The 26,647-nt window shown below is 48.7% G+C and overlaps 1 protein-coding gene across 5 annotated transcripts in view; it reads right to left on the bottom strand.

Moving 5' to 3' along the window:
* The window catches only part of ELF5 (E74 like ETS transcription factor 5), a 44,164-nt gene that overhangs the window by 8,081 nt on the left and 9,436 nt on the right, over positions 1-26,647 (bottom strand). For 2 of the 5 annotated variants that reach the window (XM_053203319.1, XM_027072912.2), the window contains exons 2-4: positions 17,107-17,231; positions 6,203-6,436; positions 2,877-2,927 (exon numbers count right to left, since the gene is read on the bottom strand). In XM_053203319.1, coding sequence (XP_053059294.1) covers positions 2,877-2,927; positions 6,203-6,436; positions 17,107-17,231 — 410 coding nt within the window. Of the gene's footprint in view, positions 1-2,876; positions 2,928-6,202; positions 6,437-17,106; positions 17,232-21,904; positions 22,221-24,322; positions 24,476-26,647 lie in introns of those variants that run through there. The other 3 variants (XM_015074395.3, XM_053203318.1, XM_015074394.3) reach the window with 3 other exon arrangements.

Below are 26,647 nucleotides of genomic sequence, written 5' to 3'. Positions count from 1 at the left end.
CCTAGACACAGCAGTCTGGGGGATCTTCTTAAAATGCAGATGGGATCTTACTGTTTCCTGCATTAGTGGCTTTCCAGCCTGCTCAGAATGACATCCAGACTCAAGAGCTGTACATGACCTGCCTCTGCCCTGCTCTTGGCCTCGGCTCCCACTCCTCCCTCTGCTGATGTGGCCAATGATCTACCAAGGTGCTGTCCAAGAGAACTTATCATGGTGGCAGGAAGCTGAGCAGTCCTATGTGGTAGCCACTAGCTACCTGTGGCTATGGAGCACTTGGAATGTGGCCAGTGTGACTCAGCAGCTGAATTTTAACTTTATTTAATTTTATTTAAATTTAATAGCCACCTGTGGCTAGTGGTTACCATGTTGAGCCTCCTAGTGTGAGAGTTTCTAGCCTTTTTTTGATTCTTCCTCAAGGGCTCCAAAATCGATCCTGCCCCAGGGCCTTTGCACTTGCCACTCATTCCCTGGACCCTTTTCTTCCTTCTTTTCCTGGCTAACTTTCATCCTTTAGGTTTAATTTAAAATATTTCTTCTTCCAGGAAGTCTTCCCTGGTCCCTAATTTAAATGCAATCTTTCCTCCATCACACACACAGCACCCTATCTTTTTCCTTTGCGATATCGTCATACTTAGTCATCACATATTTATTATGGGGATTATTTGTTTAATGTCTCTCTCCCTCTCTTGCTTTATGAAGGCAAGACCAAAGTTATCCTCATCAGTGCAGCCATGGCACATAGTAAGTGCCTGGGCCTGGCTCATAGTAGGTGTTCAATAAATATTTGTTGAATGAATGAATGAAAAGGGAAATAAAAGGGGTGCCTGGGGGATTAAATTTAAAAAACTTAAAAATTTAAAAAAAAAAAAAGGGAAAGAAAGGAATGGGTAGGAGATTAGGGGTTAAGGGCTTCAGATTTAGACACACCTGGGCTGCTCACCTTCCTAAACTTTAACCTCTAAGCTTTAGTTCCTATGTGGTACTAGGTCTTGTCTTACAGAGTTATTGAGAAGATTACCTAAAACAATGTCTATAAAGATTCTAGCACAGGGCCCAGCTCTTTGTAAGCACTCAGTAAATGCTAACTGCCATTGTTATTATTATAGCAATGACTCTAATTGGGGCTAGTTGTATACTCATGTAACAACTTCTTCTAAAGAACTTATGACATGCTATCTCTTCCTAGCTGTGAGGAAGGCAGGTTGGCAAAAAGACACCCATTTATAGGTAGAGACACTGACCCCTGAGAAAGGGTCAGGCAGGTCGGACTCATTGCTGCTTAGGAATACAGCAGGTGCCTGTCCCTGGGCCTCAGTGGGCTCATTTCTTCCAGGGGCTTCTCCTGGCCTGGGCTGGGTGGAGACAGCTGGGTTTGCGCCCTGCAGACTGCTGGGGAAGGATTCTAGTGGAGCTGGGAAGCTCCATGGGAGCTTTGTTCCCAGACAGGGATGAGGCTATGCTCTGAGGCCTGAATGCAGGGATGCCTCATGGAAGGCAGACCTGCTCTTGTGAGGTCCACTGGGGTCCATGGGGCACCTCGGGCCTCTGTAAGCCTACAGAATGTGGTTCATGGATGCAGCTATTCCTGCACTAAAACTCTGAATGAAAAAACCCTTCATGGGGCGCCTGGGTGGCTCAGTCGGTTAAGTGCCCGACTTCGGCTCAGGTTATGATCTCGCAGTTCGTGGGTTCAAGTCCTGCATCAGGCTCTGTGCTGACAGCGCAGAGCCTGGAGCCTGCTTCAGATTTTGTGTCTCCCACTCTCTCTGCCCCTCCACTGCTTGAATTCTGTCTCTCTCTCTCCTCACAAATAAACATTAAAAAATTAATTAAAAAAAACCCCTTCATTAACCAGATAACCTGAATCCTCAGTTGATTGCTTGGGACTTTCAGAACAGAAACAATAAGTCATAAGAACCCATCTGTCTGTGTCTGCCCCTCAGAGGCCTCAGCAGTACCCATATGCTCTGTCCTGTCTCTGTAGATGAAGGAGCGAAGTCTATGGAGGGAAGGGGCCTGCCCAGGACCCAGCACCCACATCTCCTCTTAGTTCCCAAGCCAGGGCCGTTGTGTGGGACTTGGCAACTAAAAGTAATAACCATCATCGTCTTTAAGAAAATGAAAGCTCCCGGGGCGCCTGGGGGGCTCAGTCGGTTAAGCGTCCAACTTCGGCTCAGGTCATGATCTCGCAGTTCGTGAGTTCGAGCCCCGCGTCGAACCCCCCTCCAGCTGTGCTGACACCTCGGAGCCTGGAGCCTGCTTCGGATTCTGTGTCTCCCTCTCTCTCTGCCCCATCCCCACTCATGCTGTGTCTCTCTCTGTCTTAAAAATAAATAAAACATTAAAAAATTAAAAAGAAAGCTCCAAAGTTCCCTTTCCTAAACCTCCGTCTGCAAAAGTGAAACTGTGAGGGTTAATTTTCAGAATCAATAGGGCTCTTGTAGGTCCTCCATCCCCTTGTAATTGAAAACTGCTTAGTGAGCTCAGATCTTGAGAGACATTTGCAGCTACAAGGCCCCCATGGCTAGTAATTATGATGATTATTGCTCACAGATACCAGTGTTTGGAGCGTCCACCAAACATCTGCCAGCCACTTCATCTGCCAGCCACTTCATGTGCACTATTTCTCTAACTCACCACGACCTGGCGAGGGCCACTCCATTTTACAGATAGGGACACTGAGGCTGGGGAGGGCAAGGAATCCATAAATCCAAGCCCCGTGCTCTGCCTGCCACATTTCTCCCTGCTGTCTTCTCCTGGTCTGTGACCGTTTCTAGGTCATCAGCTTTTCAACGTGGTCACAAAAGGCCCATCAAGCCCCCGTGCCCAACAGCAGCCTCAGCACAGCCTTGGGCAGCTTGAACTTGGTTACTTACAGTCTTTGATGGCAGCCTTGGTCTCTTCTGTGTCATTAAAGAAGGAGTAACCTAGGAAAGAAAACGAAGTCCACAAACCGCACCGTGATCCTGGGTTCCCTGGCCAGGAGAGGGGGCGCGGGGAGAAGGGGGGACAGCTGTCCTCTCTGTGGGGTAGTTTTATTTCAGAAAGAATCTTGGAGACCACCTGGCGCTAATTGGGCCACCCTGAAGCCATCCTTGGGAGATGACAGTCTCCTGGTTTTTAAAGGCCTCCTGGAGAGGGCCCCAGGGCCATGCATTCCAGCAGCCTCTAGGATTTTCCAAGCGGGCCTGGACTCTGAGCTGGACCTTGTCACTGACCCCAGTGGGACCTTGCCAGCCACTCAGTCTCCAGGCTCGTGTTCCTCACTGGCCACAGGTGACAAAACTACCACTGAGTCCCCCTTCCGCTCTCAGGGTCTGTGGTCTATGATGTAGCCTCTAATCCTCTGGGGATTTAAATGCCTGCTACGTGCTGGTCACGGGAAAATGGACGCAGGAGGCCCAAAGAAGTGCAAGGCCCGCTGAGAGGCTTTAACAAGGATTTGGGGGGCCATGTTGCGGCCTTGGTTTGTTCCTCTGAAGCATGGGGTGAGTTGGGGGTGAATTCGGAGTTTCCAATCAAGTTACCATGTAGCAGTACAGGAAAAAGGACACCTCTGTCCTAGCTTGGTGGCCAGTGAGCACCAACTTCCACTGACTCAGGAGGCCGGGACAGGGCACATTTGGGACTGTTTATTCCTAGCCCCATTTTCTGATGGGTTCTGCTCGGCCGGGACACCTCGGTCCGCTCTGCCCACAGGGCCACCAGGGCACAGGATAGAGGATTAACCGATGAGGGACCCCACTCCACCTCCACTGTGGCCCCCGCACTCCTTGCTGACCTCATCTTCCAGCAACCAGCGTCCCCGGGTTTCCAGGCCCTTAAATCTTACTGAGATACCTGCGAACCGGACAGCACGCTGGGTCCTACGCTGCCCTGTAGCTCCTCCCGCTGTCAAAACTTACTTGTTTTGTGTCCTATTCTTTTTTTTCTCAAAAAAAATTTTTTTTTAGTGTTTATTTTTGAGAGAGAGACAGAGCGTGAGCAGGGGAGGGACAGAAAGAGAGAGGGAGACACAGAATCAAAAGCAGGCTCCAGGCTCAGAGCTGTCAGCACAGAGCCCAATGGGAGGCTTGAACTCACGAACCAGGAGATCATGACCTGAGCCGAAGTTGGACGTTTAACCGACCGAACCACCCAGGCAGCCCTTCTGTGTCCTATTCTGCCAGAGTCCTAACCTATGCAGTAATAGAAGGCCTAAACTAGATAATAACCAGATCACCATATAATTAATTTATTATCCAAATGCAGGCACTTTTGAGAATGAAAGACAGTGCTAGTAACAACTATTCTGGGATAATAGGTGAAAACGATGTGTCCCAGGCAAATTGGGCCACTGTAAAGTCTGGTCACAATGCGTGTACTTCAGTTCACAATACACAGCACACATTCCTGCTTGAAGAACATTGCTGGCCTGAAATTCTCCCGTTAGAGTTGGCTTTGTGACTCCAGGGATTCCTCAGAATAAGAAGGAGCCAAATATGGTCTGTTTGAAAAACAATTGTTTTGGGCTCGTTTTGCACAGACCCTGAGGCACTGGCACTAGGAATAGGGATTTGGGGTTGTAACAAATGTCAGGGAAGGGAGGTACCCATGCGAAGAGACCCCAGCACAGTAGCTGCTGGGGGCCTGGAGACAAACTTGATGGACATGATGTTTGGCTAAGGCCGGCAATGCCAAGCTGCATCCTCTTCCAGGACGGGACACCTCCCTCTCTGTGGCCCAGGGGTTCTCATGCAAAGAGGTTCCCTCAGAAGGTGCTGGAGCCTGGAGCTCTACTCTGAGCTGCTGTGATTTACTCAGACTTTCCCCTTTTCAGGGAGGGCCCACTCTACGCCCAGACCACTGCTCCTGGCAGGGCACTGTCACTGGCTAAAGAAGCCAGGACTGGACAACAATGGAGAGCAGGTCTCTTTGTCCCTTCCCTGCTCCCATGGGTCGTGGCTCCCAGGACAGAAGCTGAGCAGTGCCCCAGGGCCAACATCTATAGCTTGCCCGCCCTCAGGCACTCATGATTGGGGAGAGCAAGGGGAAAGCAAAGAATTCTTAGAGTTGGAAGGTCTTCTGTGGTTTTCTGCCCAGACAGGAATCCCTGCCCCAGCACCCCCATCGATCAGGGGGCTATTAGACTGCTTGATTATCTCCAGTGGTGGGGAGCTTCCTACCTTGAGTATATTCTGAAGCAATCTTCCCCCCAAAAAAGGTGCTAACCTTTAGAAATGTCTTTTCTTAAAATTGAGCTGAAATATGTTTCCTTTATTTTTAAAAATTTCTTCCCCTTGGTTATATGCATAATGACCAAAAAAAAAAAAAAAAAAAACAACCCAGCTGCCATTTATTGCATTTACACTTTTTTATGCTGCTCCAGGCAATGTTTCACTGAAACCTGTCACCTGTGAAGGTGTATTATTATCCCAGGGTACAGATGAGGCAGTGGAAATCCAGAGAGGGCAAGCCCTTTGCCAGAGGACCTATGGCTCCAAAGTGTTGGAGTCAGGATTGGAACACAGGTCTTTCTGAACTCAAAGCCTTTGCTTTCTATTGATTTTCCAGGAATCAACCCTGTTTGCTGTATGACATCGGAGAAGTCACTTAATAGCTTGGGACCATAGTTCCTTTATCTGTGACGTGGGGATACAGAATTATACGTTCTCGAAAAGAAACCTATCCAGTTTTAAAACACCTGTTCAACATTCCGCTCTTGCGGGGCCTGTTGAAATGTTAAAGAATGCCACTGACGCCACCTTCTGGCTGTTTCTCCTTGACCGTTAGGAAAGTGATCACGAAATGTCAATGAATTGGACTCCTCTGGAAATGGGAAGGGAAAGGGTCTAGTTAACTTTCTTCTCCTTCTGCTTAATGAAAAGTCAAGCAGAAACCTCTTCTTCCATGGTTTATGGTTGCAAATCTTAATGAACATAATACATTGTTTTGTTGTATCTGGTTCCTGAATGTCTTTTTAGTTTTTCTTCTCGTATAAAAAAAAGCACTCAACTTGCTTCCCCTTAACTTGCTCCCTCTGACCTACGATCTCTAATCCTAGCAAACTAGAACTTGCAGGCATTGAGAGGTTTTGGTGACGGGGATGTTAGTGAACAGAGAGTTCCAACGAATGAGATTTTGCCGTGTGAGTCACATCGTGGGGTCTTTCGGTCCCAGTCCCGGGCCCCTCCCCTGGAGGCCCGGCCCTCTGGACACTGACCTTGCGAGCGGATGTTCTGGAGGATGAAGTAGAGGTACTCCCCACAGAGGCCGGCCGCCTCGGTGAACTCCTCCTGAGTCATGCTGCACAGCTGCAGGCCGCTGATGTTGAAGTGGCAGAAGGAAATGCAGTTGGCATCCAGCTTGTACTGGTCACAGCAGAACTGGAGCCATTCCCAGACGTGGCGCTTGGTCCAGTACTCGGGGTGGACGGACGTCCAGTAGGAGTCGCAGGCTACGCCAGAAGAGAGGGAAGTGAGGGACAGCCGCCCCCAGGGAAGCCTCTAGAGGGCCCCCGAAGGAGGCTTCGGTTGTGTTAACACCCCCACCCCTCTGCTGTGAGTTAAAAGAGCCTCTGGCTTTGGGGTGCTCTGGGGCCCAGGTTACCTACTCCACTGCAAAAACCAGAAGAGACTGGATCTTACAGGTGGACGTCGGGGCAGGAGAGAGAATGACGGGTGAGAAGCCCAGTCATGGCTTGAGAGTGCCTGGACCTAGTCTCGATGCTTAGAAAGAAGAGAAGTAGCAGAGAAGGGGAGAACAAGGCCCTTCAGTGGTTCGGTTTCAGACAACAGGTTATCAAGAGCACACTCTTTGGGGCCTGACGAGCCCGGGTTCCAACCCTAGTTTGGCTGCTTGCGACTGGGCAGGGTCCATAGACATTCAAGCCTCAGTTTCCTCATCTGTAAAATAGGTATAATATGCCCAACTCACAGGGCTGTGATGCAATTTGGAGTTAACGTATATAGGCTGTGTAGCGCCTAGAAAACTATCAACAATTCAATGGTTATTAAATGCTGACTGTGTGCCAGACACAATCTGAAGCTGATTTGATTCCCTCTGCTCTTACAACAGTTGCCAACACTAGCTGTTGGTTTGTGCGCTGTTTCTGGTCATCTAGGGCCGAGGGTTCGAGCTGGTGAGACATTGCCCACAGTCCGACAGAGCTTGGATCACCTTAGTGGTCTCCTCTGGGGAAGAGAGACGTGGGGGAGTTGATTGTATTGTTGCTTCTGTGGTTTTGATGATGCTTTTCTATCCTGAGGCCAGAGCCCCGTCACTCCGTCAGAGGAGCCCCATACAAACCCAGAGAGAAGTGGGCACCATCTTGTCTGGGAGGCTGGGAAGGGGCCATGCTTGGCTTGGAACAGAGACTGGGTGCTCAACAGCTCTGTCCCAATGCCAGGAGGAAAGGGTGGCAGACGAGTGTGGAAAAAGTGAGGAGAAAGGCAGAACGTAGAGGATGGCACAGTGACTGGCTCGGGCTGTGTCGATGACAGAAAGCGTCACTCAGAGTTAGACTCCACAGCAAATGTCAATGAGGCTATTCTGACTCCCTGGTAAATGCTGCATTGGCTGCCATTGTCCCCAGTGAATCTACGGAGCTTCCAATCCAAGGCAAGAGAGATGTTCGCTGCCTGTCAGGAGTCTTGCTCCGTCAGGAGCTCCTCAAGCACCCCTGGTGCGTCAGCTTCTCAAGGGCCTCAAATCCTCCCAAATAGGAATGATCAGGCGACTTCACAGAGGGGGAAACTGAGGCTCCCCCTAAAACTCAGAGCCCTTCCAGAAATCTCTTTCCCTACCGTGGAGTGGATTGAGGGGTGGTCAACTTAAACAATAGATTTGTTTTCATTTAAGTTTGTAATCAGAATTTTATATGCGTGTGGATAAAGGGTCGGTAGTCTGTCAAGATGGTCGAGATCAATGTTGTTGCCTCTACCTGGTGCGTGAGGAGAACGAGGAGGCCGCCTCACTTCTTGCTTGCTGGTCGCTGGCTGCGGCCCGCCCACTAGCCCGTGAGGGGCACCTTGGGGCCAATAGGGTCTACTGGGAAAATAGGGCAGCCATTCCCCTGTCTGGTCTGTGCTTTCATCTACTGATTTCTGGCTTGAGTAAACCTCGGGGGCCTTTGACATTCCTGGTATTCTGATGAGGGATGTTTATGAGCCTTGAAATTCTTCCACCCTTGGTCCCTAGCTGAGTCCCCAACAGAGATGGCTATCGGTGTGCAACAGTTGGAGGATACAGTTTATTTCTTTCCGTGGAAAGGTTTCGCCAAGTCTCCATTCCCTCCTCTTTCCACTTCCACCCCCTTGTTATTTTCTTTGGCACGTGAAGAGGGCCATGTTGTTTCTGGACGCTAAAGGGCCTGGAGGATTCGGAGAAATGCTTGGGTGGGGGTGGGCACTGACACGAGGAGGTGTTGCTGGCAGGCTCTGTTCCCCTCAGCTCTCTCCTTTGAAGCTCACCCACAGAGCAGGCTTTGTGTGCGGCTCCCCCTGGAGGAAAGCCAGAGCCAGAGCCAAGCATGGCGGGCTCTCTTCAGGGAAGGCCTTCCCACAGCCCCCGGAGCTGAGAGGAAAATGGCTGTTCTCACTACACAGAGGGCAAAGAGAGTCAGCATCATGGGGCGCTTTCTGGTTGCCGTGTGTTTCCATGGTCCTGTCCTCACTAGAGGGGTGCAGCGATGAGGCTGACAGAGGTGAGGAAGGCCTGCTTCCTCTGGCCCCTCCTCACCCTCTCCCCTGTGGCTCCCTCAGGATTGCTCCTGGGCCAGAACAAGGTCTCCATCTACCGTCTCCTAACTAATTCTTGCTCATCCTCAAGACCACAGCTCACTCCCCCATCTCAGGGAGCCTTCCCACGTTTGCACAGCCCCCTCAGGTGTCCTTCTCAGAAGGATTCATGCCTAACCACTGCCGCCCCCCCATCCCACCCCAAACGTTGAACTCCACATGGCTGGCCAGCTCTGCTTTGCTCACCCTGAGCCAGGAGTGCACGCGGCCTGGCCTACCCCGCTGTGGGTGCTCAGTGAGTGGAACTGACTGGCTGAATGACCAAGGATTATTGTCCCCACTTTATAGTTGAGAAAAAGGAGATTCTGGGAGGCTATGTGACTCTACTAAGGCCATGTGGGTAGTCAGTAAAGGAGTTAGGTCTACATCAACTCTTCCATCTTGCGTCATATCATGCCTCACTGTCCTCGGTTGAGGAGGACAAAGTCGGACACATCTCAAAGACTGACTAAAAAAGATTTGGACGAAGGCATACTGAAGGCATAAACGCACATGATAATTATATACACACACACACACACACACACGTGTGTGTGTGTGTGTATGGTATGCTATACATAAAAAAATTATGTCTAACGTGTAATATGTAAAATATAAGATAATGTGAAATTTACGTATATATGTATAATATCATACATGTATAAAATTTACTTTAAAAAGGTTTAAAAAATCAGAAAGAGGATGAGAGACTGATGATAACCAGATTTACAATCTTTAGAATGGCATGAAGAAGACTCTTTTGCCACCTGAAAGACATGAACTCAGGGCAGATAAAAGAAAGGGTGGGGCCCCTGGATGGCTCAGTCGGTTAAGCGTCTGACTTTGCCCCAGGTCATGATCTCGAGGTTCACGAGTTCCAGCCCCGCGTTGGGCTCTGTGCTGACAGCTCAGGGCCTGGAGCCTGCTTCGGATTTTGTGTCTCCCTCTCTCTCTCTGTCCCTCCCCCAACTGTGCTCTCTCTCTCCAAAATAAATAAACATTAAATGGTGTGAACTGAAAACAAAAAACAAAAAAACCGTAATGTCAGTTGAATGTCTGACTTCGGCTCAGGTCATGATCTCACAGTTCTTAGGCTTGAGCCCCACATTGGGGTCTGTGCTGATGGCTCAGAGCCTGGAGCCTGCTTCGGATTCTGTGTCTCCCTCTCTCTCTGCCCCTCCTCTGCTCATGCTTTGTCTCTCTGTCTCTCTCTTTCTCAAAAATAAATAAACATTAAAAAAATTTAAAAATAAATTAAAAGTAAATTTTAAGAAAGGAAAGGGTAATGCACCCACAGAATATATTATCTTTAAATAGGTTGTGTTGTCTGGAAATACAAAGCGTTTTTCTCAATGCATCTAGCATTTATAAAGTAATCAAAACTCTTTGGGGAAGCTGAGCATAAGCCCTTCTGCCTATGTGTGCAAATGACATCTCCTGCCTGGAAGACTTAATCTAAATGTCCACAGGCCACTATTAAACATCAGACTCAGCCAGCAACTTTGAAGTTGGAAATGGGTCAGGACATTTGTTCAAGGGCCAGCTACGCTGGGAGGAAGAACCGAGTAGCTAAGGGAGTTTTCAGCAATTCTGGTCGTGGTTGGGGGGTAGTTCTCACAAGTGATGCTATAACCTGCGGTATATATAAACTCAGAGGGAAGACTTAACCTTGTAGAGCTGGGCTGACACACTCACATGCCCACATGGTCAGCAGCGAATGTCCATGGAAGGCACTTAGAAGAGAGGCAGGCGTTTATGTAGTAAGTGCTCATTAAATACCATCCATTTATACTTGTTAGTACTGGGGCTACCCATAGCACTACTTTGATTGTATTTCCTCAAATACTTCTAATAGGTTCTCTGCGTGTGTCTGTGTGTGTGTGTAGGTCGGCAGCTTTGTTCCTTTCCAGAGACTTGGGTTTATTTTCTTTATGAAAACAAAGGAAGTTATACTATAAAGCAAGCTAATTTGTCCTTGAATTGCCAGCAGGAGTTAAGCAACCAATGCTGTCCAAAATGTGGGGACACTGTGTGGTTTTGTAAAATGCTTGATGTTCAGGATGCACATGAGACCCATGCTTCCCCACTGGGGTGGAGTGGCAGGGGCTAAATCCCCACAGAGGGTGCCAAGGGTAAGGGGACCCACATGATTAATGTCTGGGCATCTCCGATGGTAATGCCAGAGAGTGGGTCCATTAATCCACTACTTCCATTCTTTGTTACAGACACCTGCTGTCCTCTCAATCTTATGCCAAGTGCTCTTAAAAAAAAAAAAAAATCTAGGTGAGTCCCTTTGCCATCTCTTCCACATGAATTGCTGCCCCCAAGCCCTTCCTACATAGAAATTCTGCAGCCAACACTATTCATTATTTTGGAGCCTCACTTAAGGCCAAAATCTAGGTGGGGGGAGATTTTGACTTTTCTTTGCTAGGCAACACAATGTGAAATCTGCAGACTGTAAAAATAGTTTGAACTTCGAGCTTTGAGTTATGTTCCCAGACCCTTTGTAGGAGAACTTGGTCTTTCTCCTCTGCTGATCGGGGAACTTCGATGAGAAGGTTTGTGAAGCTAAATGAACCTGCCGGCTCCTGGATTCAATCAGACCCCTGTTCGCATCCTCCATTCTAACTGTCCCGTCAACTAACCTGATGTGGAAGGGACCTGAAGAAAAAGACCTGGAAGGGACTTGTGTGGATTAGCTGAGTTTGAGCTGCGGCATGGACCTTCCTGATTTCCAGTCCTGACTCCTTAGCATATTAGCTGTGCAACCCTAACTTCCTGACCTCTCTGGACCCCAGCTTCCTTCTGTAAAACAAGAATAATAATAGTGCCTACCTCTTAGAAGGTTTGCTGTGAAAAGGAAAAGAAATGCCTGTAAAGAACTTAGCCCAGTTATCTGGACGGCAGTAAGCCTTCAATGGAAGTCACCTGTGATTTGTTGCTATTTTGGGGCTGTGTTTGTTCTCAGGGAAATGAGGTCTTCCTTACCAGAGCTTCAGCCTAGGTGAGGAGAAGCAGAACAAAGCAAGCCCAGGGCTCGGCGTGGGGAGGCAGACAGTCTGGGTCAGAGGAGGCCCGAGTTAGACGGCCTGGGCCATAATTAGCATGATTTATTAGCATAGGGAGTTGGGAAAGTTTTTTGCCTGGGGCTGCACTGAAGAGAGCCGGTGAGTGGACTGGGTAGCACGGGGGCACCATCAATTGTGGCTTTGTCACCAAAAGGAAGGACTTTATGAGGGGGGAAGCCTGAAATGATAAATTGTTTCCAGGTTTCCTCCCAGAGATGGTCTAACTCCATCCAAGAGCCCTTCTTAGCATTCCTTCCAAGGCTGTGGAATGATTTAGACCATGAGATGGTGGAATGGGAGGGAAGCCCGGAGCAGCGTAAGAAACTGGATGGGAAAAACACTGGAAGGGCTGGTGGCTATCAACAAAGGGCTGTGGCCTGGGGCATGTGGGGCTAGGAAGGGACAGGGAGCAGCGAGCCCTGAGTGGTCCTGAGGCCACAGCTGCCCAGGAGGCTCAGGTGTGTGCCAGATAGGGTAGCGGTGGTGAGTGCTGAGGTCTGTCTCTAGGGGGTGCTCGTGGGGTTGTGATCACTGCCACGGGCTCATCTCTCACTTTTCAGTGGATTTCGTTTATTTATCTGGTTTTGACTTAGAAATTCTTAGACTCTATTTTGCGTGCGCTCTCAGACTTCTATACCCAGCACATGAATCTTGCTTAGAAAAGCCCACATGGGACCCACATGCCTCTCTCCCTGATCTTCCGGGTATTAATACCCAAAAGGTTTTGCACCTTTTCAGATAAAGTTCTTTCTTTAAATAAAATTTCCCAGGGGTGCCTGGGTAGCTAAGTCAGCTCAGCATCCAACTCCGGCTCAGGTCATGATCTCACGGCTCACGAGTTTGAGCCCCGCGTCGGGCCCTCTGTGGTCAGCACAGAGCCTGCCTCAGTTTCTGTCTCCATCTTTCCCCGCCCCTCCCCAGCTCCTCCTCTCTCTGTGTCAAAAATAAGTAAAAACATCAAAAAAATGTAAATAAAATTTCCCCCGGTGTAACAATAGTTGACGCACGAGTGTTAGGATGTACCAGTTAGCATACCGGACTCTTTGTGCCCGTGGTATCGTCCACACTGTGCCACCAGGTCCTAGATCACATTTTACAAAGTAAACCAAGAAAGTAAGGCACAGAGAGGTGAAATCCCTTTGTCAGCTCACATAGTGAGTAGGCAGCGGAGCCCGCAGTAGGTCGGGTACGTGTACTTCCGCGTCTACACCTGAGGCTTAGCGACCACCGTGCTGTACTGTCTTTAAGGTGCGTGGGGATGGGAGGGGGAGCCAGAGCCTGGCCTTCTCAACTGTCACCTGAGGTCCCCGAGGGACCTCTCAGGAACCCCCAGAACTGCCCCGATCTAGAAACCGCTGCTGCCGACAAAGTATAAACCAGAATCCAGAGCAGAGGGGGTACCGCCTGGTGGTGTGGCGACCCCGCCAAACAGCGGGAGGGTGGCGTGCGGGCGTGTGGGGAGGTTCAGGATGGAGCGCCAGAAGCTCAGCGCGGGGCCAGGATACTCCGTGGCTTGTCAGCGCTTGAGCGGGGAAATCTTTCACGAAGTCTCGTATGCTTGTAAAATATATGCAGCACGCCTGCCACGCTTGGATAAAATTGTCCAGTATTTGCAGTCCTTTAGTTTAAGGGGGCAGGAGGGAACGCCAGGGCGAGTGAATGAAACTCTAGGGCATGTTGCAATCTGTGACCATCCACTCCCCCCACAGAAGGAGTGCTTCGAAGAGCAGGTCAGACCCTTTGTGGTTAGAGCGGGGAGGGCACAAATTCAGCTGCTGTCTGCTAAAGCCATTTGAAAAGGTTGTGAAAACAGCTGGTTTTCCTGACTGAGCTGATTATTCCTCTCTGCCCTCTTGTAGACATCGTTCGTCCGGCGGGCACACCCTTTCTTTCTCCTTTTCTTTCCCTTTGGTCTCCAAGTATCGAAGCTGTCAAACTCTGAATCGGAACGGATGAGAAGGAGACCTTTGTTGCTTTTGTTCACTGCGAACACTGAAGAGAGGAGCCGGACCGTGAGGTGTTCCTGGCAACGGTGAGCACCTCCCAAGTGCCTGGCGTTTGACGAAACGCTTTCTATGTGGACTATCCGTTCTGCCAACCCTAAGAGGCAAAGGCCGTTCCAGCTGGGAAAGTATATCCCAGAGATGTTAGAAAAAAAACCTGCCAAGGTCACGGTGCTGGTGGTCAGTGAGAGCGTCAGCCAGACTCGAGCAGGGAGCTGCCATTGGGACAACTGCGAATTCAAGATGGAGGCTGCAGAGAGGTCTCACTGGCCACGGAGTACAGGACGTTTGCAGGGTCGTGTCCAGAGGTGAACGTGCTGCATCCTTCTCAGAGAGGGCTGCAGACACTCAGACAGACGCATCACCTCTCTGGGTGAGAAAGGACAGAGGGAGGCCCTGCTGGTCACTCCTCCCACCGGCGGGAGAGCCAGGGCCGCCAGGGCCCACGCAGTGCCTGGGGAAGTGCTCTGCTACCCTTTCACATCCAGCTTCTCTGACCACCTTTGGGAGGTCAGAGACATTCAGCAACTTCTGGAATCCAGGGCGGGCAGGTGGCAACTCCAAAGCCGGGAGTATTTGGGAGCTCGGTCACTCCTGGAGGATATCTTGTCTTCACTGGCCGCATGCCTTGGTGGGACTTTACATTTCCTCAACGGGTGGTGGGAGAAGAAGGCTGCATCTGTGGTGCAGGAATCAGAGAAGCTTCTGGAAAGGGTTCTAGCAAAGACCTGGTCCATCCCCTTGTTACACTGATGGAAATGCAGGGGCCTCAGTCTTTTTATGTACGGCTGTTGGATTTCAGCCCCATCGGCAGTCTTATTGGTGATCACTTCTGTTAACCCTTCAGTTTTGCTTTGTTTTGTTTTGTTTTGTTTTGTTTTTACTGTGGTAGAATAGACCTAAAATTTACCATTTTAACCCTTTTCAAGTGTAGATAGAGTGGCATTAAGTATATTCACATTATTGTGCATCACCACTGCCTGTGGTGAAAACACCACTTTCTCACCTTCCCAAACTGAAAGTAGTCCTTCGTTTTCATTTATTTATTTTTTAGGAAGAGAGAGCTTGAGTGGGGGAGGGGGAGAGAGAGAGGAAGAGAGAATCCCAAGCAAGCTCCACACTGAGTGCTGAGCCCAATGTGGGGCTTGATCTCACGACCCTGGGATCATGACCTGAGCTGAAATCAAGAGTTGGGTGCTTAAATGATTGGGCCGCCCAGGTGCCCCAGTCCTTCATTTTTATTTAAAAAAATTTTTTTGAATGTTTATTTTATTTTTGAGACAGAGAGAGACAGAGCATGAACGGGGGAGGGTCAGAGAGAGGGAGACACAGAATCCAAAACAGGCTCCAGGCTCCGAGCTGTCAGCACAGAGCCCGACGCGGGGCTTGAACTCACAGACCGCGAGATCATGACCTGAGCTGAAGTCTGCTGCTCAACCAACCGACCTACCTAGGCGCCCCGCCAGTCCTTCATTTTTAAACGCATGTGTGTGCTTATCCTGTGCCTGACTGTGTCCCAAACACTTCACGTATATTAACAAGTCACCCTCGCAACAATTCTACGAGGTAGGAGTTATAGCTATCTCCACCTTACAGATGAGACGACTGAGGCACGAGAAATTCCGACGGCACGGTTATTAAACATCAAAGCCAGACTTCACAGTTAGGATGCCTGGCTCCAAAGCCCGAGCTCTTGATGACCCCGGAAACTGTTCCAATGCCTGCAACACTTCCCCGGGGCAGGCAGCTGAGGTCATCTCCTCCCGCCGCCACCCCAGCTGCCACCTGGCAGAGAAGGCAGGGAGAGGGGGCTCCCAGGATGGCAGGTCTGGGTCATGCATGGGTGGAGGGAAGGACCTTCTCTCTGGGTCCTTCCATCATGGGGCATATGGGGAGATGAGGCGGACAGGTAAGCCTTCACTTTCTTCCTTCAAATTCAGGAAACGAGGTGCTTCTAGGCCTTAAGGAGAATTGCAATATGTATCTGGCTGACTCAGGACCCTTCAGATAGAGCGAGAGGCATCATGTGCATGCGTGTATGCATGGGTTGGTGTTGGGAGCCCGTGCAGGACTGGAATATGGAGGTGAGTGCCTCAAGTCTGTCTGTGTGGCCCTGGCCCCCGGCCTGGAGGCAGGGGCTTCCTTCCAGTGGGGGACATTTTGCAGCATCCTCAGAGGCGTGGCCTCTGATGGACCCACCTGCTTCCTGCCCCTGAGTGTGGACCACGCCAAGCTGGGATGCACAGGGTTAAGGCCCCGCGAGGACTGACAGCTTGATTAGGACTCGCATCACCAGCCTCAGGGTGTGCACCTGCCGCGATAGCCGTCTGCCAGGTTTGCTGTGATGTGCAGTCACCCGAGCACCTGGGGACAGAGGCCCTCAGAAAGATTCTGGGGCAAAGCTCAGCTGGCTTCCCTTTGGCAGATTTGCATAAGGCCCCATGCTTCCTTTTTAGGTGGAGAAGACCAGCCAAGAGAGGATGAGGCGGGGGGAAGGGAGGCCTGGGGGTCAGTGCAGGGATTCGTGTTTACTGAACATTTGCTTTGTGCAAAGCTACATATTTTACGCAGTTTGGCTCCTTTAATCCTCAGAGAGTTTCTCATCATCTTTAGGGATAAAGACATAGAAGCTCAGAGAAAGCCAGCAATATTAATATCAATAACCACACGGTAATATCATTTGTAAGATGACCATGTAGGAGAGTTAAGGGAACAGGTGCTCAAGTCAACTCGTGTGAAGCTTAACCAACCGTAAGACCTCGTACAACTCACTTAACCTCTCTGTGCCTCAGTTTCTTCATCCATAAAATGGAAATCATAATTGTTTGTTTCTCTTAGGTCTTCTATAAGGATGGGGTGGGTGCTTGGTGCAGGGCCTGAAACAATGCTAGTACTCAGCAAATGTTAGCTAAAACCATAATGAACAAGCAATAACAGTCTACTAGGCTCCGGGCTAAGAGTTTCTTTCCACTACATTGTTTAAATATAATAACTCCAAGAAATTGGCATTATCATCTGCTAGCAAAAATGAGGCTTGAAGAAGTTAGTGGAGCCCCCAAGGCCACAGAGCTGGGAGGAGTTTGGGTGAAGATTCCAGTGCTTTCCTCTCTGCAGAAGCTGTCCTTCCTGTCGCCCAGACCTCCTCCAGTCCTCTGCCCTGCACGCTGGTGAGCGCTGGCATTTTCAGGCCCCCAGCATGGCCTTGCCGCCTCCTGGAGGCCAGCACCACCTCCTGCCCCAGTTCTCCCAGCTCAGATGGGCTTCTCTGGATGTACGCACCTGTCTGATGCTCAAAGGCAGGATAATACTCTTCATTGCTGAACAGATCAGTCCACGACATCAGGGGGTCGCAGAAGGACGTGTTGGGCAGGAAGGTACTGTGTGTCACTGAGTCCAACATCACCCTGCAACGGCAGGAGAGGACTGTGAGGAGGCAGACAAGGGCCACGCTGCAGGAGCCCCCAGCTGGGCACACTTGTTTTTTTAATTTTTAAAAAAATTTTCTTTGTGCTTATTTATTTTTGAGAGAGAGAGAGAGAGAGACAGAATGCAAATGGGGGAGGGGCAGAGAGAGTGGGAGACTGAATCCGAAGCAGGCTCCAGGCTCCGAGCTGTCAGCACAGAGCCCAACACAGGGCTCGAACCCATGAACTGTGAGATCATGACCTGAGCTGAAGTCGGACACTTAACTGACTGAGCCACCCAGGTTGCCCCACGCTTGGTTTTTAATGACAAACATGTGGCCTCCTAGGAACCAGGCACCCCTCTAAGTGCTTGCCACAATGACGTTATTCAGTCCTTGCCACATCCCGTGAGGTTTGTACATCTATCCCCAGTGTGTATATGAGAAAACATAGGCAGAGGGGTTGAAAAATAGTTGCCCACGTAACATGGCCAGTAAGTGGCAAAGCTTGGGTTTTAAGATAGAGACTCTTGTGATGTAATACTGCTTTTTTCTTTACTTTTCCTACCGGCTCACATCTGACCCCTGAACTCTGGCTTATACTGTGTAACGATCTGCTTCTGAAAGTTGGGCAAGAATTGCTATACGTAATATACCCGCAAACCCTTACCTACAATCCTGAAATCCAAAAGCTCCGAAATTGAAAGTACGTGTGTGTGTTTGGTGCAAACTTATTTTCCAGCAGAAAAGCTCCCCCCCTGCCAAACAGTTCTACATTAATGTTAAACAGTTTTAGGTACGGCTATGTATATATTATATCCATACGTCTGTATACAGGCATAGAAAACTTCTACTAAATATATGTATACATGTATATGTATATAAGTGACATATTATATGTGTATAAACACATATAACTATAGTTATAGTTTTACTTATTCTACTTGATGAATATTCATATGATACATACAACACACATGGTTCCTATGATTCCTAGAAGGAATATTCTGTATTCTGCAGTATATACACTGGAAAACCTTCCTAATACCTGAAGGATTCTGAACTCTGCAGCACATCTAGCCTCGGGGTTTTGGTTAAGGGAGTGAGGATCTGTGGTAATCGGAACATACACTTACTACCTGTTGGGCTCTGTGCTGAGCATTTTACTACTTTATATTCATTATTCATGGTCTCCTCGGGACAAACACTCTGAGACAGATTCAGATTCTGGTAGTGGTTCTGTGTGAGTGATGCAGACGGATGCTCTAAGATTTCAGGTAACATACCCCAAACCACCTGTTTGGCAGGTGGTGGAATTTGGGTTTGCCCATTTAAGAAGTCATGGTCCTAATCACAGGGCTGTACTTCCTGCCCACACTGGTGAGGAGGGAGATTTGGGAGAAGGCGTCTGGTCAAGGCTGGAAAGGGGGAATGGGCTGGGGGCCCTCACTTGTGTGCATTCTTGCCCATGCTGGTCTCATCTTTCAAGTTTGCTGCTTCCCATATTCCCACATTTTAGGGGAAAAAAAAAAAGAATTCATTTTTGGTGGGTTAGAAAAATCTGTTTGCCTGACTTCTCTTTTCTGATTATCACAATAATGTTGATGAGGTAGGGTGCTTCTGTTCCCACTTTGCAAAGGGGACCCAGCAGCTCAAGATCACACAGCTGGTAGGTAAGCGTCAGAACAAAGACTGGATGCCAGGTCTTGGGACATTGAGCGTATAGAATTTTCAGATGGCCAGGAGCTTAATAACCATCTAGCCCCGTGTTTCACAAACTTTAGTCATTTGCCTACCATCCCGATAATTTACTTAATCCGTTAAAAAAATCAACTCCTCTTTTGTTTACTTATAGGTTTGTTTATTTCCTTTTAAATAAGCTTATTTAAAAGGAAAACTTGGTATCGCCATGATAAATGGAAAGTCGGTATCCTTTTAACATGCATAAAAACAAAGACATTTAAATAAAAACTGTTGGCCCATGCAACACCTAAATCAGAGGTTAGCGAACTACAACTTAAAGGCCCATTCCAGGCCACCACCTATTTTTGAATGGTCCACAGCTAAAAATGATTTTACAGTTGTAAATAATTACATAGTAAATGGTTATATAAGTACCTACCTAATACAATTGATTTTGCCTTTTGGCCTGTATGTCCTAAAATACTAACTACCTGGCCCTTTAAGTACAAGTTTTCCTACCTCTGATCAGATCTAGCTCTTGTATCGTAAGTGGTGTGAATGCCACATGTTGAAAAGTCCAGAATTAGTCCAATCTTTCCTTTTACCCCATCATTGTACAGTTGAGACAATTAAGGCCCAGGGACTTTGTGTATCTTGCTCAAGGTCAATGGGTGTCAACATTGTGTTGTAGAGAGTGCTTAAGGTTTCCGAATTTTGGCCCATCTGCTTTCTTTTCTAGAAACACTCACAGTCACATCTGCCTATAGACACACCCCTAACACACTTACCTATCAAATGGACCTCAATACTAAGAAGGGCAGGGATTGTGTGATTCCAGAATCAAAGGCCGATTCTTTGGGGGTTCTTGAAGATCTACCATCATTATCGTCATCAAATGTGCACGAACATTTGGATATTAACAGAGAACAGAGAAATAGCCGAGTACAAATTCTCACGCTCTGGCACCCTTTATGGGCCATTATTAGAGAATCACCAGACCTCACTGGGAAGCCTCTTTTCTGATGCCCAGAAAGGGTTAATCTGCTTGGTGGGTTATCATGCTCATGGATCTCCCCCTGGGAGCCTAGCAAACAGAGGTCAAGGCTGCCTGAGTTTGGACTCTGATTTTCCCACGGATTGGCTGCTTTTATATCCTGAGCTGGGGGTAGGATGAAACGGGATGGGGGTGGGAGCTATGAGGGAGCTAAGGGCCGCTGGAGCCCAAAGCCCCTTCTGCATTCTGGACGCCACCTCAGAAAAGCTCCCCTAAGTGACGGCTGAAGGTAAAGTCTCAGAAAACCGAGGAAGAAGATGGCGGACCTTTGACATGACCTTCATGGGGAGGTTTGGAGAAAGGAGAGGTGTCCTTTATATGGAAGAAAATAGAAAGCTGTCCCAGGTCTTCCCCATCAATTAGAAATTTTCCAGATTAAAAACCACAACAGCAGGAGTGAGCACTTCTTCACTTACACCTCAAAAGTCATTTGGTAAATTGAATTTGATCATAAAAAATCAGGAATATTTTACATCAGTAGGATATTTACCCCCTTTGAGGGTTTCTTTTCCATTTAATACCAACCTACTTACTTGCCCTGCAATTTCTCTACTGCTGTACGCAGCATCAGATCTGATTCCCTTTGGTAATCCCTTCTCTGACAAATTATGTCCATTAAGTTTTCTTAAAGGGCTCTCAGGTGTACCACGGGCTATTTTTTTTTTTCTGTAATTATTTCTTGCTTCTTGGAAAAACGTTTTTTTTTTATAAAAGTGTCCAATTTAAAAAAAAATTTTCTATTTTTTTGCTCTTACAGTAGGAGGGGGTATCGTTAACCCTGGTCTTTCCACAAAAGACTCTGGCCACTTAGTCAGCATACGCTAAGGCGTGAGAGTTCGGGAATAATGACTAGTTGGTACCCAGTGGCCTAGCTTCCTGGGCCCTCGAAAGTCCTTGCAATAGTTGAACATTTTAGCTCTTAAGATTTCTTTCACGTAGGTGGAACAGGGTGAGGGTGGGGGGGGGGAAAGAAATGCTATTTGAAGCCCCATTTCTCAACCAGTACATTGAGTTCCAGCAATAGGTAGGCCCAGGCTTGAAGTCTGACCGTGTGTTCCCAATGGGGGTGACCTTGACCCCCGAGGGGAAACATTGGTTCTTGGGGGTCAAAATAGATCTTAGACATTATTATGTCTCATGGTCCTCTGAAGGGCCACGGTACATAAATGATACACATAAACATAAACGGTGGTAATGCAGTAGTAATGACTATGAAAACATTATCTATAAAGCCTCCTTAGTGGGGACGACAATGAAAACATGGTTGAGAAGCACTGGGTTAGACCTGGAGTCAGCCACAGGACAAGAGGGGAGATCCAAGGAGGGTCCTGGGCCTCCTGTTCTAGCTACACAGTTTTGTTTTGTGAGGTGCTGGCTGGTTTGTCATCATGGAAAGAACACGGGCCTGGGGGCCATGATTCTGCCTCTTGTGTCTCCATTCTTCATTCACTAAATGAACCCACCGATGAGGGGGGCTCTGAGATGTGCCCTGGCCCCATGATTTTCTGCAGGCACCCACCTGAACGGACCTTCACATCCAGACATGTGCCCGCACACACGTACCCATACATGTTGGTGATACTGGATACCGTGGTCAAGCAAGCTCGCTAAGTTGGAGTAAAATCCAACCAATACAAATGGAGATTAAACTTTCAGCTCTGCCAAGTTCCCCCAGTTTCCTATTCTCCCTTCCCTCCTATGTCCGCTACTTTTAGCAGTGGGCTCTAGATATTCTTTGCCTGGGCTAGCCAGATCCCTTAAGCACTTTGGACCCTCACTCACTGCCCATCAATACACCCGCAGCTTTTGGAATCAGTTTCCCCCACGACTACCTTTGTAGCTGCCTAGTAAGTAGGAAAGGCTCAAGCACAATCCACACAAGGGGAGGGAATCAGGTGGGTTCCCTTCCACGCACGAGAAAGGCTGGCCACAGGTACCTTTTGGAATGAGACAGTGATAGCAGGGAAGCTCAGATCCTTGGTGCCTCTGCTGGCTTTCTAACCCTTCTGAGAGCCGGCTCACTCACCAAATATGCACAGGGACGGTCCGCACAGTCAGAGGGACAGTCCTGTGGGCTTCCTGCCCCCACAGGAGTCAGAGGCAGCAATCACAGGTGTGGTGCCCATGCCCTGAGCAAACAGGCACCTCTGCTCAGCCTTCCAGAGAGAGAGGAAGGAGCAAACCACCCAGGCTTGGCCAGTTTGCCAGAGGAGGAAAATTCCTTCCTGACCCTGGCAGAGATCATCAACTTCACTCTGGGCATGTGACCAAAAATCCACCCAATTAAGCATCTACACATTGGCTGTTTATGCACCAAAACATCACCAGGCAGAACAAGGCCATGAAGGTGGAAACCACGGAAAGGGTGGGGGGCGGGGGGCAAGAAGGGCCTTCCCTGATCCCACCACCTGGGCAGTCTCATTGGGACGAAGATGTTTTTCCTCCTTCAAAGCCTCGGCGACACCTAAGTGTCCACCAGGTCCTGAGCCCTGGGGGCAAGGCATGGTCAATTTCCGCTGCTTTGGACCTTTCTAAGAAGGAACACATGGAGGAAAACTCAGTGGACTATTTTGACACTTGCTGTGGAATAATTGGGGTGCTTGAATAGTTAGTTGTTTTAGGAGAAAGCAGAGCAACTGCGAGAACAGACTTGCTCTTGTCTTGACAAGTGACTCCTCATTTTCCTCTAGCTTGTTTAAGGAGCTTGCTGGTTTGTTCTTAGTTGTTTTCCCGAAGGTGTGGCAAAGACCCGCAAGAGGTAAGCCCCACGGTTTACTGTGGGTTCCAATCCAAAGCTCATCGGCTTTGGATTGAATCCTCTGGGGGTTAATTCTCTCTTTGCCACCCACAAGGACGAGGAACATAGGCCACATTTCTTACTACCCAGCCTGTCCAAACTCTTTATTTTTGTCTCATACAAGGTGCACTATAGAGAAACCCATGCCCTTCTCTGAACTCATCTTTAAAGTGCCTTACCTTTAAAATGGGATTTTAGGGTTGTCTGGGTGGCTCAATGGCTTAAGCGTCTGACTTTGGCTCAGGTCATGATCTCGGGATTCGTGAGTTTGAGTCCCTCGCTTGGGCTCTGTGCTGACAGCTCGGAGCCTGAAGCCTGCTTCAGATTCTGTGTCTCCCCCTCTCCCTGCTCCTCCCCCACTCATGCGTGTGCGCTCTCTCTCTCAAAAATAAACAAACATTAAAAAATTTTTTTCAATGGAATTTTAACACGCAATCCTCATTATGTCCCGAGAATTGAATAAAACCAGATAATATATGCAGGGGTCTGGGCATAATACACTTATTCCTGCGCCAGAGGGGGGAAAATCATCTGTCACCAATATATCTAAAAGCTTGCTATTATGGTGACTTCTGAGAAAAAAAGGCAACCGAGAGGTAGCTGTGAAAGGGCCTGCCTAGAAGACCTTGTGTTATGAAAAACATTCTTAGAGACAACATGAGGACAAAGAATTAAGCTTTCACTCAGGAGCAAACAACCCCTCTCCCTGGGCCTTTAGTCTAAAACACGAAGCTGTCTCCCTAAATCCCTTTATTTTTCTAGGCCTCAGTTTCCTCATCTGTAAAATGAAGAGGTTGTACTTTATGACCTCGGACATCCTTTCCAGTTTGTAAAATTCCTAAGTTCGTCCAAACGCAGGGCCCCTGGCTTCAGGTGGAGAAGGGGGCATGTGCTACCAGTGGCTGCCAGCAGGGGGCAAATGCACACGAACCCCACACACAGGGCAGAGTCTTTGAAAAGGTCTGAGAATACAGTGGAAAAACCCTAAGCATTGCTTTTCTGGAAGCGGTCTATATACTGAGGTGGGAGGAGAGGGCAAAACGGGTTTCTTTTAAGCTACCATGTACAGACACATTCCTGAAAAATGCCCAAACCGTAATAAGGGAGCTCTCTTCTCTGTATCAAGGGGGAGCTACGAGCAGGCCAGTGGCGAAAGAAGTTTAGTAAGGGGGATGGTAGGCTCTCCTTGAAGCCGAATATTTTTCAGTGCGAAATCTAGCTTCCCTTCCTAAAGACAGCTTTAGGAAAGGGTAGAGAATTGAGTGCCTGTACATATTCTCTAGCAGTTGCCCTTGGTTTGGTCAAGCGATCCAGAGCGCGTGGGGGTGCCTAGGAAGGGGGTGGTTACACAGCCTGAGGAGGCAAAACCGACTCTCTCAGGCAAGCATTTAAATCCCAGTCAAACGTTTCCCAGGAGGCATTGTGACTGATGGAACTGGCAAGGGGGGCTGGCAATGTGGAGCTGGAGACAAGATGAATGGTCCCAGGCCCCGGCCCGAGCCTCTAAGCCCTGACACCCCTTATAATTCTTCCAAAAGAGCAAAGAAAAGGTGCTTACGTGAGGACAGCGGTGACTAGGTCCAAAGAGGAGGCTTTCAAGGCAAGAGAAGGCAGGCGCTCCCAGCACCAGCATACAGTGGAAATAAAGGCACCTGTAGCCTTGTGATATAAGTAACACCTACAGACAGGTCCGTTTGGTTTTTCAGGTTTACGCACAGCCCCTTTGATGACGGTGACATACAGTGTGACACGGCTCCTTGGAGGGGGGGAATGGTTCTCACATGCAGAAAGTTTACCTTTATCCTGTTTTTGTGCCCAGCTCACTACCCGCCCCCACCCTCCCTCCCCCCCTTTCCAGGGGACTCGGTAAACAAGCTGAGAATTCTTGCCGCTGGGAACTTTGCGGGGAACGTGCAGTGCATTTGCTGGGAATTCTCGTTCATGCAAGCTGGAGGGGAAACTCTGAAACTCAGCCCCGGTATCTGTCTCTGCCGCCTCCCTTCTGGGCTGGCGGAGTCCTGCACTTACATATACCACGTCATTCTCCCTAACCCCCACGCGCCCCCTCCCTCCCGCCCCCCCATGTGGCAAAGAGCAAGGGCAGGATGGGGCAGTGGTTAAGAACACAGTCTTTGCAGCTAGATGGTTTGGGATTCAAATTCTAGGTTCATCATTTTCTAGCTGTGTCACCTTGAATAACTTAACTAGCTAGATAATAAGTGGCTCTAATGCAAACAACAATACCTACCCACTGGGCTGCTGGGGGTCACATGAGGCAATGCAGGGAAGCACTGAGTAAGCCCCTTGTGAGTTATTTTCCTTGACAAAGCACATCAATTAGAACCCCCCCTTCTCTCCACCATTTCCTCCAACCTTATGCCTTGCAACACGATGAAGGCATTAGCCAGCTTGTAGACCGATGTGGGGACTTCCTTCTACCTTCTCTCTCAAAACCATCAGACACATGAACTGATTTAACTTCTACTGTCTCCAAATGCAGTGAGCCATGTGGTGGCTTTCTCCCTTTCCCCTCCCCCCCTTATAGACAGAGGTTTAGTGGCCCAATCGGGTAGATGGAGAAAGAGGTTTAATGGCCCAGTCAGGTGTCGGCTGCTACTAGGCTGGGGGCCCGACTCGCCTGCCAGCTCCCTGGTGTTGCAGTGAGAACTACCCACTTTGTAGTACTTCCCCTCCAGAGCGGAAACTCGACCTAATTTAGGCTGTGAAATACAGTGTCCCCGGTGGCCTATGGGATGACATTTATAATGCTATGCCTTTTTTGCACTGTGCTTCTAGCTCTGTTGCATAGCCAAGCCACTGTGTCCAAACTGCAGACTCCAATCTTTGAAGTGAAAGCAGAGACTGGTTCGTTAGGTTTTCTTGGGAACTCTGGGCACAGGTACAAACACACAAATACACACACACATACAGTGTGGAGAAACAAAAGGCCGTTCATTGGAGGGCTCAGGATGTCATGGAAAAACTGTTGAAGGAAGATAAGGCCACCGACTTGCTGTGTAACCTCAGGTAGGTCGGGCAGCTTCTCTGGGCTTCATTTCCTCCCATGGTAAAAGGAGGAGTTTCGATGGGAATAACGATTTTCAAATTCATTCAGATAGTTCCCTGGAAACCCCAGGGGTTCCAGGGAGCCCCCAGAAGTGCTGCTGGGGATGGGGGGATGGGAGCCCAGTGGGTCAGGGCTCTAGACCTCTCCTCCCTGATTCAGTAAGGGCACCTCAGCTTTTATATAAATCTCCAGGGTAAGATTTCATTTGAACAAAAGAATCTGCACTTTAAAAGAGTTTGCAAAGAACTGGATTAGATGCTCTTTGAGAATCCTCTAAGCTCTAACATTCTGTGGTTTGCCTCTTGCTCCTTGGCGTCTAGGGAACTGAGATGGTCCCACACTGCTGGGACCCACCTTGTCGCTGGTTTCTGAAACGCTTCTCACGTTTGGACCTGCACACACGCACTCTTCTCAGTGGAGAGCTTTGCACGGAAAGCATAGTATTCCGCTGTTGTCTTTTGGAGGAATTACATTTCTTTTTCCTCTGCTGTCTCAGCTCAACTGTTTCAGAGTGAAAAGTTCTCTGGCAGTGAATACGTGTGACAACAAACTCTGCTTGTCTCATGGTCCTGAGTGTACAATACGGCATCTCCGAGGGCCTATGTGTGAAATTACAGGCTTCTGGACCAGTGGATAAAAGGGGTGATTAAGATAAAAACCAAAATAAAAGAGGAATTTGACTCTAATTAAGTCTAACTATCACATCGAACCTAAATTTGATTAGAGTGGAGATCTTAGATAACATCAAACCCTAAGTTTATAAAAACTGTGTTGTGAATGTCGGTCGAAGACAAGAGGCGGGGGTTGGGGATGGGG

This window comes from Acinonyx jubatus, chromosome D1 (genome assembly GCF_027475565.1).
Source record: "Acinonyx jubatus isolate Ajub_Pintada_27869175 chromosome D1, VMU_Ajub_asm_v1.0, whole genome shotgun sequence".
Taxonomy (NCBI): domain Eukaryota; kingdom Metazoa; phylum Chordata; class Mammalia; order Carnivora; family Felidae; genus Acinonyx; species Acinonyx jubatus.
Note: the sequence above shows the minus strand (reverse complement) of the source record. Positions and strands in the feature narration are given on the sequence as shown.